Source organism: Salmo salar, chromosome ssa19, assembly GCF_905237065.1.
Source record: "Salmo salar chromosome ssa19, Ssal_v3.1, whole genome shotgun sequence".
Lineage (NCBI taxonomy): Eukaryota > Metazoa > Chordata > Actinopteri > Salmoniformes > Salmonidae > Salmo > Salmo salar.
Window position 1 is genome coordinate 76,916,696 of NC_059460.1, and position 14,707 is coordinate 76,931,402.

The window sequence follows — 14,707 nt, forward strand, 5'->3', positions numbered from 1 at the left end:
AGAATACAAGGTTGTAGACAGTTGCCAATGACAGACTATAACACAACAGTCAAATGAAGTGTGCAAGTTAAATAAAAAATATATAATCTAAAATATTTGAGTGTTTGCGTTAAAAATTGTGTGAGTATCTATTTCAAACTGAGCTATGTTTTCTTAGGAAAAGTATGTTCAAAAGTAAAGGGCTGTTGTTTATGCTATATAGGCCTAGCTCACTGTTGAATTTGACATGGCATAATTGTTATTTTGGTTTATTTATCATAATTATATCAACTAAATAACACACCATTGTTCAAGCCATATATCTGTCCATTCTGCAATTGACAGTGCAACGCTACCATGTTGTTGACCACAACATGCATAGAGTCGACATTAATTCAAAGAAAATACGTTTATAACCTCAGCGCGCGCACGTGTTGTTCTTTTTGTTGTTGTTGGTGTGCCTGGTGAAGATGAGTTCATCCCGAGGAGTTTACATAAGTATGAAATAAACAGATGATAAATAAACTGTGACCCCAATGCACGTAAGTGGATCTGGTAGATTGTGTATAAGTGATGATGTTACAGTAACCATCAGATTTTTATCCTGATACAGTTTCATTTTGAATGTGAATATATATTTTACAACCAACTGACAGAGCCAACTTATTGACATGTTGTAATTCAATAAGATTTTTCATTTAGTTTAGTATTTATACATGTAAAAATGGTAAAATGCCATTCAAGTTATATTGTTGACCTCGCTGAGTAGGCCTATCCACAACAGTTAACCCATATAAAACAAGTTGCTGCTGTACCCTTTTCTCCCTGTTCAGTGCAGTGAGACCCACATGCAAATTCACGTAAGACCATTACCTCGACTTCAGGTAGATTTACACACACCGGTCCATTGCGCATGCGCCACCAGGTGGCCCACACGGTTTTTATGGCCAGGTGAGTAATCTCGTTCAGCACAGGTAAAAGCTCAAATTGTTTTAGAGACCGAAGGCTCAATGAGATTACACGACATGCAAGCTACCATATCAGGACAGATTGAAAAAAAAATTACGTCGATATTTGGCAAAATGGGAGATTGGCAGGTATGTGTTGTTTATTTCAAGACAAAGGTGTTATAATACGTGTGCGTACTACAGGAGTTTAAGGTAATATGTCGAATTTATGGACACTATTGGGAAATACATTCGCCATAAACGATTGCCTTGTAGAAAAGTAGCACTATCTTTAGCCTAAATATAAATAAAGTTATATTCTATAGGTATTGTTTAAATTATTTTCACTTGTACAGTGTTAGTTTTCATCAAACGTTAATAATGTCCCATTTACCCCTGATTAACAATAGCGTATTGGCTATTGTGCTAACTTTGGGAAAGTCTGTTTAACATGATGCATAGTACGTAGGCTATACCGCTCAAGCAATTTAAGAATATAGAAACCCGTCCCTTATAAAGAAGCAAAGAATAGCCTATATGGAATGAGTGAACAGTAAACATCTATTTGAAAGAACCGTGCTCACACATTTTGTTTTGCTTTGGTTTTTTTTTTTTAAGTGTGAATACAATCATTTAACATAGCACAGTCTTACATAATATACTCCAAGTTTTCATTTGATATGTTAGTTCGTCTCTGCGATGGTAAATAACCAACACTTGAAATCACGTATACTAAAATGATATCTCTCCTAGGAGTTGTGGTTCTTGTCATCTCAAAGTTCGAAAGAAATCTATCCGATCGATGTATTACTGTGTATGTTGGCCTGGTGAAAGGGTTTTTAAATAATAATTCAATGTAGATTTTAAAACAGAACGTTCTAACGCGGTGAAAATGAGGTCGGTAACACAAGCATGGTGAGATTTAGTTTTCACTCTCCGAAAGAACACCACCTCTAAAATCAACACCGCAGCACACAGACACACATACACATCCCACGATTTCTAAGGCACTTTTACCTAGACGATAGTTGTCATTGTGAGCTAGTTTCATGGGTCCTCTCTCTAATAACAACTGGTTATAAAGGTACCCCACCAAAAAATGGTAATCTGGAATTGTCGACCTGGTTCTTGACCCGAAACCCCTGGTGCTCAACTTCGCCGGCGACGGGACTGAGACTAAATACTTTAGACCCTCATTCACATTAAACTAGCTGTTTTGTTGTGTTAATTATTTACATTCCAAAAACGGCGCTCTTCCATGTCGTCAATGGAGCTGTATAGCTACTTTAGAGTGTTCCCTCTTTTACATGACAGTGACAGAATAGCTTCTCATTGTCTAAATACATCTGAAACAACAGTTTACGAAAACCAGGTATTAAGAGAATAGTAGAGAGAGAGAGTATTTGGCCTAAGTGTGGCACGCTCTTCAGGGCAAGTTGAAGATACAGACACCGATTATACCATAGCTTAGGCCATGTGTGTGTGTGATGATGTAAGTTGTTTTTATGAAGTTGTTTCATAAAACATTCTCATGAAACAACATCTGCTAAAACGGAATATGCAAGAAAAGTAAAGCAAATTAATATAAGATATAACACGTATTATCCAATTATTAGTTTGATCATATCCATCATAATAATGAACGTTCACACTTCTGCCTAGGTGCAGGGTTTGTTCTTGCCCTTTTGTCATATTTAATGCTTACGCTCAGTTCGTGCTGTATATTGTCATTGAATGTGGGAGAAGTAAATACATGTGTCGTCTCTCTCCAGTTTTACCTGTGTTGTCCATTGATGTTGGGCAGATGGAATCAAGGGGCTGCTGATATGCTAATGAGGGAATGCGAATGTTAGTACAGTGGTGCGCGAGCCTTTTACTTCCACCATTAGAGGGAGATCTCAGAGCGCAGACAGCCAAGTTCACCTCGAATACTTTCAGCTGGAGCACAATTCACTGTGTAAAACAAGGAGAGGCGCTCTCAAGATCCACCACAACCCATGAAAATGCTTTGGAAATTAACTGACAATATAAAATATGAAGATTACGAGGTAAGAGGCTCATATTTGATTTATTGCAGTTTTCATGTCATTAATGGCGTGCAGTTTTATTTGTATTTCGTCAAAATCTGGAATTGTTTTGACATTTGTCTGGAAACATTTAATTCAACTGAAGGATATAAAGCTGCATACTGGTTTATTTCATATGTTCGATATGTTTCAATTTTGATATGGACTCATTACAGTTTTTATTGTGTAAAAATATACATTTTACAGTTTCAATATTTATAGCGCAAATATTGTAATAAATATCATCATCATCATAACAGTCATATTAATAATCATAATCATACATTTTCAAAGCAAGGAAGAAGATTAATACTTGTCAAACATGATGCACAGGCAATAAAAGAGACACGTAGGTTTATATCATTTTTAACGAAATTGTGTAAAATAGGATTTATCTAAAATCATTGCTGAACAATGAGTCAAATGTAGGCCTATACATATAATGTAAGATAATGTACATAGGTAATACATTTAGGGAGACATACTCAACATGTATTTGCTAACTATCATCGAAAAGGTATGTTTAAAATAATGTGTTTAAATGTAGTATAAATTCTGGGATGCCTATCCCTAGTATTCTTATGAAAGAAGTCGGTGCATTTCAAGCCCTTGGCTCGTACACAGGCTGAGTGGTTGTTATTATAGCACACACAGAAAGTTTAGCAGTCATATCAGGCAGTTGTTTAGGAGCGGTGAAGCCAGTTGAACATATTTTTGCTCGGGTCTGGAGAAGGAATATAGTCTCGTCAAGAGCAGGGAAGAAACGCTGGGCTTGAATTTGTGATTCTCTCAAACCCAGTTTAATTTACGGGTAACATACCTGTTTCTGTTAATATAAATCAGTGTTAATAACTACACGGTGTTTTCATAATGAGGACTCTTTCGCTGTTTTGTCAAAACGGTCGCGTGCAAATAGGTTAGTAGGGGAAGTAAATTTCATAAGCGTGTGAGGTGCGTATCCGTATGAGAACTTTGTAATATATTTGTTCCGAGTTAAAGTTATCTTGGATGGCGTAGTTTGAAGTCGAATAACCCAGGATTCATTCATTGGAGATATTCGGGAAGGGCCATGGAACGCGAGGCGTCGGAATCTGGATTGGAAAACAAAGGCGAGCAGACAACCGCCCTCTGAACAGTACAAATGTGCCAGCCGAGATGCCCTCAGCGTTTGCTGGATTTTCACACGAATCAGAGGTGCACATTGTTTCTTTCCATGGGTCTTCCTCTCTCTCTCTGGTCACCCCTTCATTCTGTCTTTCTTTCACTTTTGTTTGCCCTCGAACCTTTTAAACCCCTCCCCCCTCTCTCTCTCTGATTCGTCAGACGCAAGAGAATCTCCCTCTTTTTGTCTCCCGCTCTCTCTCCCCTCCTCACTCACTCCCTCTTTCTCTCCTCATCTCTGATTAGATATACTGATTCCTCATTCAATGGACGTCATTTAGTGCAGACTCTGCCTTGAGTTGGTTCCTTGCTTCACGCTCGATTTCCGACCATTCTACCCTTATTAAGAATTCGTGTAGCCTAATATTAATAGTCATGAATATCTGCTATTAGGAGTCCAAGGGAAGAAGCAGCTCTTTGCTAATAGAGCTCAAGCGAAGGGACAGCAGTGATAGAGCCAGACGACGGAACACGGATACAAGAAACTTTAAACATAAATCCGCAAGACCAAACACTGCATTTTAGAATCGAATGAAGGATAGTGGGAATTTAACCAAATTCTGATGGATTATCGTTCTTCGCTGATGCTTATCTGAACATTGGGCTACGTGATAGTGTTGTTGCTGGCTTTATTTTGTTTGCTCGTAAATTTTCGTTGATTTGTCAACGTTTTTATTTAGAAAAATATCTTTTGAATCGCTCGAAAATCTTCACAGATGTTAGTGCACAGTTTTTCCGCGATGGTAAGTTGGACTCCTTGGCAAAGACTGAGATAGGCCTTATACTTCATGCTGCATTCAGACTCCGATTATTGCATTTTTTTTTTAAATCAAATTATTTTGCTAAGATAGCATACAGACAATTTAAGCCAAACAAATACGGATGCAACATTGCTCTCACATTTTACATCAGTATCGAAATATTCCAACTGTGGGCCTATTCATTTATTTATTTTTCAAAAACGGTCAAATACGAATGTATTATTGGCCTACAGTAATTATCACTGTTATTATTGTTATCGTTAGTATTACTATCATTATTATTAGGCTATTATTCATCCGTTCAACAGGGATCTGATTTAATTCAATATTGCCCATAGTTTATTTAATTTCAACCAACAAATTTGGATACACACGCAATAGTCCTGATGGTCCATAAAAGTCCCTGTGGAAACGGGTAAAATGGAGGGTTGGTGTATAGGTTTAATTTCTCCGATTCCTTTTTTCTGCAGGATCGTCACGACGGTACCAGCAATGGGACAGCCAGACTACCTCAGCTGGGAGGCGTGGGCCAGTCTCCGTATAGTGCTCCTCCGCTCTCCCATACCCCAAACTCCGACTTCCAGCCACCGTACTTTCCCCCACCCTACCAGCCCATCTACTCCCAGTCTCAGGACCCCTACTCGCACGTCAACGACCCCTACTCCCTCAACTCCCTGCATGCTCAGCCGCAGCCACAGCACCCTGGCTGGCCGGGCCAGAGGCAGAGTCAAGAGAGCAGTTTGCTGCACCAGCACCGCGGCTTGCCCCATCAGCTCTGTAGAGAGTATCGGAGAGAAGTGCTCCTGCCGTCGGGCCACGGACTCGATACGGGACTCTCAGATTCTATCCCAATCCATGGAATACATCACTCTTTAGAAGATGTTCAGGTAATTCAGCATTATTTGGTAATTATATTATTATTACTATTACATTATTACTTTCACATTATTGATATTATAATCATAATAATTGTTGTTATTATTATTTTATAATTACGATTTAGAAATGATTATTTCACGCGTAGCCTTCTATTAAAGTTTGCTGCTGTAAATTGGCAGCTCTGTATTAAATGTTAAGGCCTACATTTTATGACTCAATTTTATAAATGCAGAAATAGCTAAAGATTATGTCAGTAATTGAATTTAATTGACAGAGGCCTTTTTATATGAATGTATCAACCGCAATTTGATTTTACAAACGCCTTCGAGTCAAACATGTTATACAAGCCTACTTGCATGGATTATTCAGTCTATATTTTCGAGCTGTGTTTGCACGTTATTAGCCTTATTACAGATAATTTGTTTACCCCCTCCCTCCACTGAAAATATACATGGTGTTATAAATAACACTTACCCTAAACTAAACAGATCTAAACTGCAGCTCTGAGGACTATAATTTGATCTCAAACCCCTCTCACAAAATGGATGGGATACCACGATTCATATACCCTGTCATTTTTTGACGCGATTCTGGATGTCCTCCCTTCATATTTAATTGAATTGTGCTCATTGAAAAGACTCGTTCAAGTCCGGATACGAGCGGGGGTCTGTGAGCTATAATAATACAACAGTCCACTCGGGAGTTTTACACATTAACTGAGCACCATGTTTTAGATGAAGTTCCATCGCTCAGCGGATAATACGAAGAAATCGAATAAGTAAAGGGTCTATCTATAGTCAGGAAGCATTTAGTTTTTTTGAAAACAAAGGCCTAATCTCTAATTAGCGTGCACGGCTTGTAATACCACCGTTATTCCTAATATAATTAATAGTTATTCGTAAGTAGCCAATCTGTGGATGGAATCAGGTCACGATTATGAGGCGTTATTTAAGTCTGGTGTGCACGACGCACCCTGCCCAACAGCAATAGACAATAACCCTCCCCCTTTACTGAAAATAATAACAGGTAACCTATAGCCCCCCCATATTGTCTGATTGTGGGCTACACGCCAGCCTTTTGAAAACAGCATGACATGTAAGATTAATTCCACTGTATTCTTTATTAAATAGTGTTTGTGCATCTGTGTGTTGCAGCATATTGAGGATCAAGGAATTCACATCCCAGACCAGACTGTAATTAAAAAAGGTAAGCAATTTCCTTCGAGATGCCATGCCTGTTTGCACAAGCGGAACACCACACCAGTCCACCACTCTACTCCGGAGCTCGGTGCGGTAGCTAAGGCTTCACTGAACCAAATGGATTAATGCGCAGTGTTTTTTAATACGTGAGCTCGAGTGCATCAAACTAACTGCACATGTTTAATCAATGAAGGCCAGTGTCAGCATTTCAAAGTAGTCAGATGCGAATATGCCCTATATAGGTTATGCTGTATACTATAGGTTTTAATGTGTTGCATCATTTTCGCTCGATATCGTATATAGGCCTATAGACTACCCACGGTCCACGTCATTTCAACCCAAAAAATCTATGCGATGATGTCAACGTGGAAAACTGATTGGATTTGAAAAAAGTAATCAACATAAGATGTAATCAACATAAGATATATATTATATGTGTCTTTTTTTTACTCAACTTTTAACCTAAATCCATTTACTTTTTTATGTTGATTTCACGTTGAATTCACCTTAGATGACAACGCAACCAAATGTAAATCAAAACTAGATGTTGAAGTCACGTCTGTGTCCAGTGAGTAGTTCTCTTTGCACTTCAGGAGCAAATCTAACATGACAGTTGTTAATGCTGTATGTATTCAGTATCAAGATGATACCACATCCTGCATCAAGGTGGAACAAATCTCAACCTGCAAAAATAGGCAAGGTCTCTAAACCATTTATAGAGTCCAATTCCATCAATGTTTTACATAGCTGCGGTTGTTTGTGGAATAATGCGTTCAGGGTTGCATTATATAGATGGGCCTAGCATTATTGCGTGTGAATTTAATTATTTTCTCCTATACTGTAAGACAATTTCGGGCGTCTGAGACCTACTTCATGGTCAGGTTGAACGTTACTTCTCTCGCCATGTAGAGTCTTTTGTCAAGTCAAATTAGATGCGCTGAGGATGAATCTTGAGAGATGCTCTTTCCGCGTCAGCATGATAATTGCTTCTTATATTAGTAATCTCAAGAGTTCGTTTAGCTTCTATTGTCTCTATTAGCCTCCCCTGAGCTCTTAATGTCACAAGTGATCTATCCAAAAGGCTAGTCCCTTTGTCTCCGGTTCCTGCACACAAAACGGTAAACCCTGCAAAGAGAAATGACACGCGCGAATGTATTTTTGAGGGGGACCATGGATATTTGAAAATCAGCTTCTCTCAGCGTGATGTGTGTGTGGTGTGTATTGTACAATTGCAACATAGAGAGTGCGCGTGTGTCTGCAGAAATGTGCCATGTTTCAGAGGTCAAATGTAATATATAGCCAGCCCTAAACAAATATAGGGTCTATAGGCCTATACCAAAGCCTTAAAATACGATCAAATTGTTTTTAGCAATGGTTAGCCCTTTGTGCAGAGGCCTAATAACACCAACAAGAAAACAATACATATATTATTATTCATATTATTATTAGGCCTGTTTATATAATATGTTATGATTCGTGTTAATATTATCATTATGATTTGGCCTGTCATAGCCTACCCTATACGCAATGTTTGAATTTTGTGTAAACCTCTACACCCACACTCCGTTTGATATTAATCTCATATGGTTAAGGGTCTATATTGAATGAGATTCACTGAACTTGGTCTTTGTGTTCCCTAGGTCCAGTTTCTTTATCCAAGAACAACAATGTCTCCACCATTGGGATAAATAAGGACGGTCTTTTTGGCGGTGTGGTAAACCCCAACGAAGTGTTCTGCTCTGTTCCGGGTCGATTGTCTCTGCTTAGCTCCACATCAAAGTACAAGGTCACGGTGGCGGAAGTGCAGAGACGACTTTCGCCGCCTGAGTGCCTCAACGCGTCACTGCTGGGCGGGGTGCTGAGAAGGTGAGCCGGACTTTAATGTCTCTCCTCATTTTTTATCCCACGAATAATTAAAATCGACCAAGCGTGACACCTCCTGCATTTAAAACAGCCCGAACGGCAGACTGTTAAATTCCATATTAACTTTACGCACACACTGAATTTGTTTTCTCGCAATGTAGCCCACAAATGAATGTAGGACTGTTGGCCTTACCCTCAACCCTGTAACACATGTTTCAGCACATCACATAGGCCTACACCAAAAGTAAACTACTGTAATGTTCGGTCTATTGATTCTAAGCTAGACGCAAAGCCAGTATTTTGGCTGTATATTGTGTATTTACTCAAATAAAGCCGTTTCAGTGAGTTGACATATTGACACGCAAACTGGCCTATAGACACCGATATATAGTTACAGAAGCACATGAAAGAAACACGATGCCAAATAGATAGTTATCTCTTTGATTAAATAATATTCATTCAACGCTTTTTGGATCAGATAGTGTGTCCAATTGAGGGTTGAAGAAATATTGAACATGCCATTTTATAAATTAGCCTATTCATGCAACCTATTTTTACTGTCTTGTCACAGAGCCAAGTCTAAGAATGGCGGAAGGTCCCTCAGAGAGAAATTGGATAAAATTGGATTAAATCTACCTGCAGGTAGACGCAAGGCTGCAAACGTTACCCTGCTGACGTCACTAGTTGAAGGTAAGTTGCATTGTAAATGATCTGAATTCCGGTTCCGGTAGCAGGTGCTTTTGAACGGTTTCAGGGGGAACATTTGAAATCAGTACGTTAGTGTAATTTGGGCCGACCAATAATGCATGAAGGATATCTGTGTATTTTTGAGAGAGATAATGATGGTAATTATTCTAGAGGCTTTACGCAACATTGGCCTGTGTATTTAGCCTACCTGTGTGCAATCCTCTCTTTGTAAAAGTGCATGGGCCTAAGGCTAGGCTACTACATTGTGAGGTAGGACTCGGTTAGCCTTGCTGGCCTAGTTTGTGCCAGATGAATTAGGCTCGCTGTTGAAGCCGGGTTATGGGCATTTGCTTATTTATTGTCTAGCGGGAGTGTGGAGCTGTTTCACCTCTGGCAGAAGTGGATCGATTGATTTATTATATTGACTTATTTTAGTGGCTTGTTATCATGATCATTGTTAGAAGGCGTTTATTATTATTAAGCTAGTACCAGTAGGCCTAGGCTACTACTAGGCTACTACTAGGCTACTACTAGGCTACAGCTACTGGTGTTGGTCTACTATTATTTACACTGGGCTCGTTCTTTCTCTGTGATGGAAGTGGAACTGACCTATGGAGGAACTATATGTTGTGAGCCTATTAAATAATATAAATGAGTCATTTACGGTGTATTGTGATGATGGCATTGGCTATTGAATAAAGAAATGTTGCTTGCAAAGTTGAACCGTTATTATTCAACGTGGTGGTATTTGGTGAGCTGTGGGTTTTAAAGGTGAAAGCATGGGATGGTTCATTGGTTCCTCTTAATCATTACAGCCGAAGACTGAATGCAATATTCATTGTGCTTCATTGAAATTTGGTGCTGTATGGTAATGAGGCTGAACAAATGTATGATTCTTTGCGATAAGGGAGGGGGTGAGGGGGGTGAAGGCTCTCGGTTATTTAGTGAAGAGACTATGCTTTTTTTCTGAAGTGCTGTTATTGTATATGATCCGCTCCATTTTATGGAAACGACAAAGGAGTTTACTGGACTTGAGCTTTGACGATAATTGGCGCGCATGCGTTCTTCTGGAGTTGAGATTTATGTCAGGAAGCCCCGCAGTAAAAACCCAACTGTTTCAGGAAATTAAAACCAAAATCAACAAAAAAGGCAGACCTCAATGGAATGAACCTATAATTCTCAAAGCTAAAGTATGTCGGAGCGAGATTTACGTATATAGCCTTTTAAAATTGCTTTCCTATGTTGTATTATCTGCTGGACTTTCAATAATGTTTAGGGATGGCTAATCGATGTCATGGTGTTGTACATGAGGCTATTTGTAATATTTTTGTAGTGTTTCCCTGATAGTGAACTCTTCTCTCAAAAGGACGTATGGTGCCTGACTTGTATTCATAACATTTCATTTTGTTCCATAATGTGAAAGAAGAAACGCTACAGGTGATATATAGCCTACTGCTTTAGACATGGATACGGAAATAAGGCCTTCTCTTTGGACGAAGACGTTCATTAGATTAATCATCTGTTAAGTGGAAGTGTTAATTGGTCTATATTTGATGTCACCAATTCAGAGCAATATATTATACACTCAATCCATTATTTCCTTCTTAGGCGAAGCAGTGCATCTTGCCAGAGATTTTGGTTATGTATGCGAGACTGAGTTTCCAGCCAAGGCAGTAGCTGAATATACAAACCGACAGCATTCCGACCCAAACGAACACGTCCAAAGAAAAAACATGTTATTGGCAACGAAGTAAGTGTTATGTTATCACATTTCGTATGTCCCCCCAAAAATGTTTTCAAGTCATTCTCATGTTTACATCGACAGTGTTTGCAAACACAAACTCAAATGGATGGTCGTTTGTTGTAGGCTTTTTAATAGGTTTTTCATGGATTTCAGAAGTGTTACATTTATGTCATTGCTATTTGGGTTACATTGTAGTATTTTTTTATCCACTAATTAATTGCATTCTGAATGAATGTGACACATTACAACTGACCAACAAAAATTATTGGATAAAAATGAATCGACTAAAGTCAAATTATTGTAGCTTCTAATGCGCCGGATAAGTCACCACCCGATGTTATGCACGCGACAAAATGCTCAAATGAACAAACACTTTTGGAATTCCACCCTGTCAACTAACTGAATTTAAAATCCCAACTCTCTTTTTCATTTGATTCATGCCAAACATGTTTACAATTGTGCGTGAGCATGAAATAAAACACGTGGACGAATCGGCCTATATTAGCCTTTCCAAACTGGAGTGTACTGTGTCATTGGTCGGTCGATTGAGCAGGCCACATCCACACGCAACCATTTTGTTTGCTGTGATTGCGTTTGCATTGACACATAGCTGGTTCTACGCCAACATAACCTTTCCCCACTGCATTAAAACATTTTGACACTACAGTAGGCCTATCACACGTAGCCTATAGCCTACGTCACTTTGAGCAAATATGCCATAGGCCACACTAATGTTGTGCTAACAACTATATAAATTCTATCAAATTAATATAATTTTTGGCCAACTCTTTTACACTGAATTTATATTAGGGGCAGACTGGAATTATGATTGTAATTAACACATATATTGTCTCCCCTTTTAGGCAAATATGCAAAGAATTCACAGACCTGCTTTCCCAGGACCGTACTCCCTTGGGGAATTCTCGACCACAACCTATTCTTGAGCCAGGGATTCAGAGTTGCTTGACCCATTTCAGTCTCATTTCTCACGGATTCGGGACCCCGGCCATGTGCGCGGCCCTCACCGCTCTTCAGAACTATCTGACCGAGGCGATTAAAGCCATGGACAAAATGTACCTGAACAACAACAGTCACTCAGACAGCGGCACTAAAGGCGGAGACAAAGACGAGAAGCACAGAAAGTGATTCCCACCTGAAAGCCCAATATAAATATTATAAATACATATAGATACTATTGATCAAGTAAACGGGCCACTTCCTGATCTCGCAATGATTTTACATGTTTGTTTTTACTACCATTACACTTTGGATTTTCGGAAAGCGACGTGCAAGATGCCCACCATAATTAATGAGAAAAAAATTGCTGAAAGGCGCAAAGAAACAGCTCCAGAGAGAGAAAGGTCTTTGCCACATGGAGGACTTTTTATGTAGGCCTGCTCCCTCTTCTTATGAGCTGCAAGGGACTGAAATCCAGCGACCATTATATCTCAATTTACGATTGTAACCGTATGACAAAAAGAAGCTAAAAGAGGATGAATTCTTATCAGTATTGTGAATAATAAACTTTGAAAAATCCACATTTACATGTCATGACTTCAGTTGCAGACTCTCACTCCAAATGACCAACTTGAACTTTCAACACGATTCACGGTTATATAAGGGAATCTGTGTTCATGTATGTATATATTTATTTATCTGTAATTTAATGGGAATTGTAAATATGGTGCGTCTGTTGAAACTTATTTTTTATTTATCTGTTGCCTCCTGTTTTAGTGGGTTTAAATATTCGGTTAGTTCTTCATGTGGTTTTATGGTTCTTAGAAAACAGAAGTTTGGGGTATTTTTTTTCTCTGGGATATTTCAATTCAGCCCTCTTGTAGCATGTTGAGGCGACATTGAAGCAAGTGAACAAATGTAATAGAAATAAACCTCAATTTTTCTCTCTATCATCCTTATTCTATTCCGTTTTTTTGGTTGTTGAAAAGAGCATACGCGATATCCTGATAAGAACTCTTTTGTGTTTCTACTTTCTTGTTTTTATACAAGATTTGATGTGTTGTGCCAATCAGAATACGTCTCACCTCTTGTTCTTCCCTTGAAGCACCATAAAAGCAATAAATGGATATTGTCTTTAGATTCTTTTTTTTTTATGTTCGAAGAAATTCAAAACATTTGGGACCACCTGATATCTTGTATGTCCAAATTGGAGGCGGTTTTAGCTGTATTGTATAGACCTCTGCTGGCAATAGTTCCCATGCCTGTCAATGTATTATAGTCCTTTGTTGCCCAGAAAAAAATAAATATTTGATACGCTTCATGTCGATTTGTATTCATATCTTTTAATTTTTTTATTCAGTGGTTCATATACGCCCGGGTGTATTTTTGTTCTTGGTATTTTTTTTTTTATTCAGCCCGGTTACAGTAATTGCGTTTAACTGTCCCCTGACAATTGCTCCTTGAAATAAGCAGCTGAACCCATTGTTTCCCTCAAGTAGGCTATAGTAAAAAAAAAAAAAACACATATACTTTCAACTCATAGTTCATAGCACAGGATCATTCAAAACCGCAGCGGAGCTTTTTACCGTGCCAAATGACACAGAAAACAATGAATAGATTGGTGTTTGATGCGTGTGTGAAACGCCAGCCCTCAAGCGAAACCGTTGTTTAAAATCAGTGAGATGTACACGGCTGTGTTGAAGGTTATTACACTTGCCATTCCCTAACACTCAGTTTTTTTGTTTGTTTTAAGATATGCATCAAATATTTTTTTACTACTAGGCTGTCTGTAATTATTGGTGTTGTTTGACAGCGTTCAGTTGGAAGATAACTTATTTCAACTGCATTACGATAATTGATATGGCAAATAAGTCGGAATGTGGATATGTGTTATATTTGGTCACATCTCTACCGTATAGCCCATAGGCTTCGTTTAAGTCATATCCATGCAGATGATCACGTGTGCTACTGCTAATACACCAGATGTAGCCTTGTTTTACGTGCAAAAAGGCCATGGGAACATTGCATTACATAACCTAATTCAAATTGAGTTTGGATTGTGTATTGATGGCATGCACCTCGAAATCAATATAGTGATGCATGGAGCGGAGTCTGTGGACGTATATGAAGATGCTGTCTGTGCTCTAGAGCTCTTTTTCACTGTCACGTTCTAGTCTAGAGCGTTCTAGCTTCGTCTTCTCTTTCTCTAACCCAGACAGTCTGTTTTCAAATAAGGTGAATGGAGCCTAACTGTACACGTCCTTGGCATAATTGCGATGCAGTGCAGTGGCAGGTGAAGCGAGGCATGGTCTGTCAGGGCTGTTTTTGTTGGCTGCATCTCAGATTGTGTGTGGGATCCTAACCCCAGGCACAATAGCTCAGTCATAAAGAGGAATACCCGGCTGCTCCTTCCGTAGAAAAATAGTCACAAGGAAAACAATCCTATGCTTATTTATGCATTTGT

The 14,707-nt window shown here is 38.8% G+C and overlaps 1 protein-coding gene across 6 annotated transcripts; it reads left to right on the forward strand.

Moving 5' to 3' along the window:
- The first annotated feature begins 959 nt into the window (after window positions 1-959).
- On the forward strand, window positions 960-13,564 carry ap2a (Transcription factor AP-2 alpha). Of its 6 annotated transcripts, none has more exons than XM_014159688.2 (7): window positions 960-1,076; window positions 5,385-5,819; window positions 6,948-6,999; window positions 8,633-8,858; window positions 9,427-9,545; window positions 11,151-11,292; window positions 12,150-13,564. In XM_014159688.2, the coding sequence occupies exons 1-7, from the start codon at window positions 990-992 to the stop codon at window positions 12,430-12,432; spliced, it is 1,344 nt and encodes a 447-aa protein (XP_014015163.1). In that variant the 5' UTR covers window positions 960-989; the 3' UTR covers window positions 12,433-13,564.
- The last annotated feature ends 1,143 nt before the right edge of the window (window positions 13,565-14,707 follow it).

Coding starts and splice junctions, on each gene's coding strand:
- ap2a (XM_014159688.2), top strand. CDS start 990: ATGAGATTACACGACATGCAAGCTACCATATCAGGACAGATTGAAAAA. Junction 5,820..6,947: donor AGGTAATTCAGCATTATTTG/GTAATTATATTA, acceptor TGTGTGTTGCAG/CATATTGAGGATCAAGGAAT. Junction 11,293..12,149: donor AACATGTTATTGGCAACGAA/GTAAGTGTTATG, acceptor CTCCCCTTTTAG/GCAAATATGCAAAGAATTCA.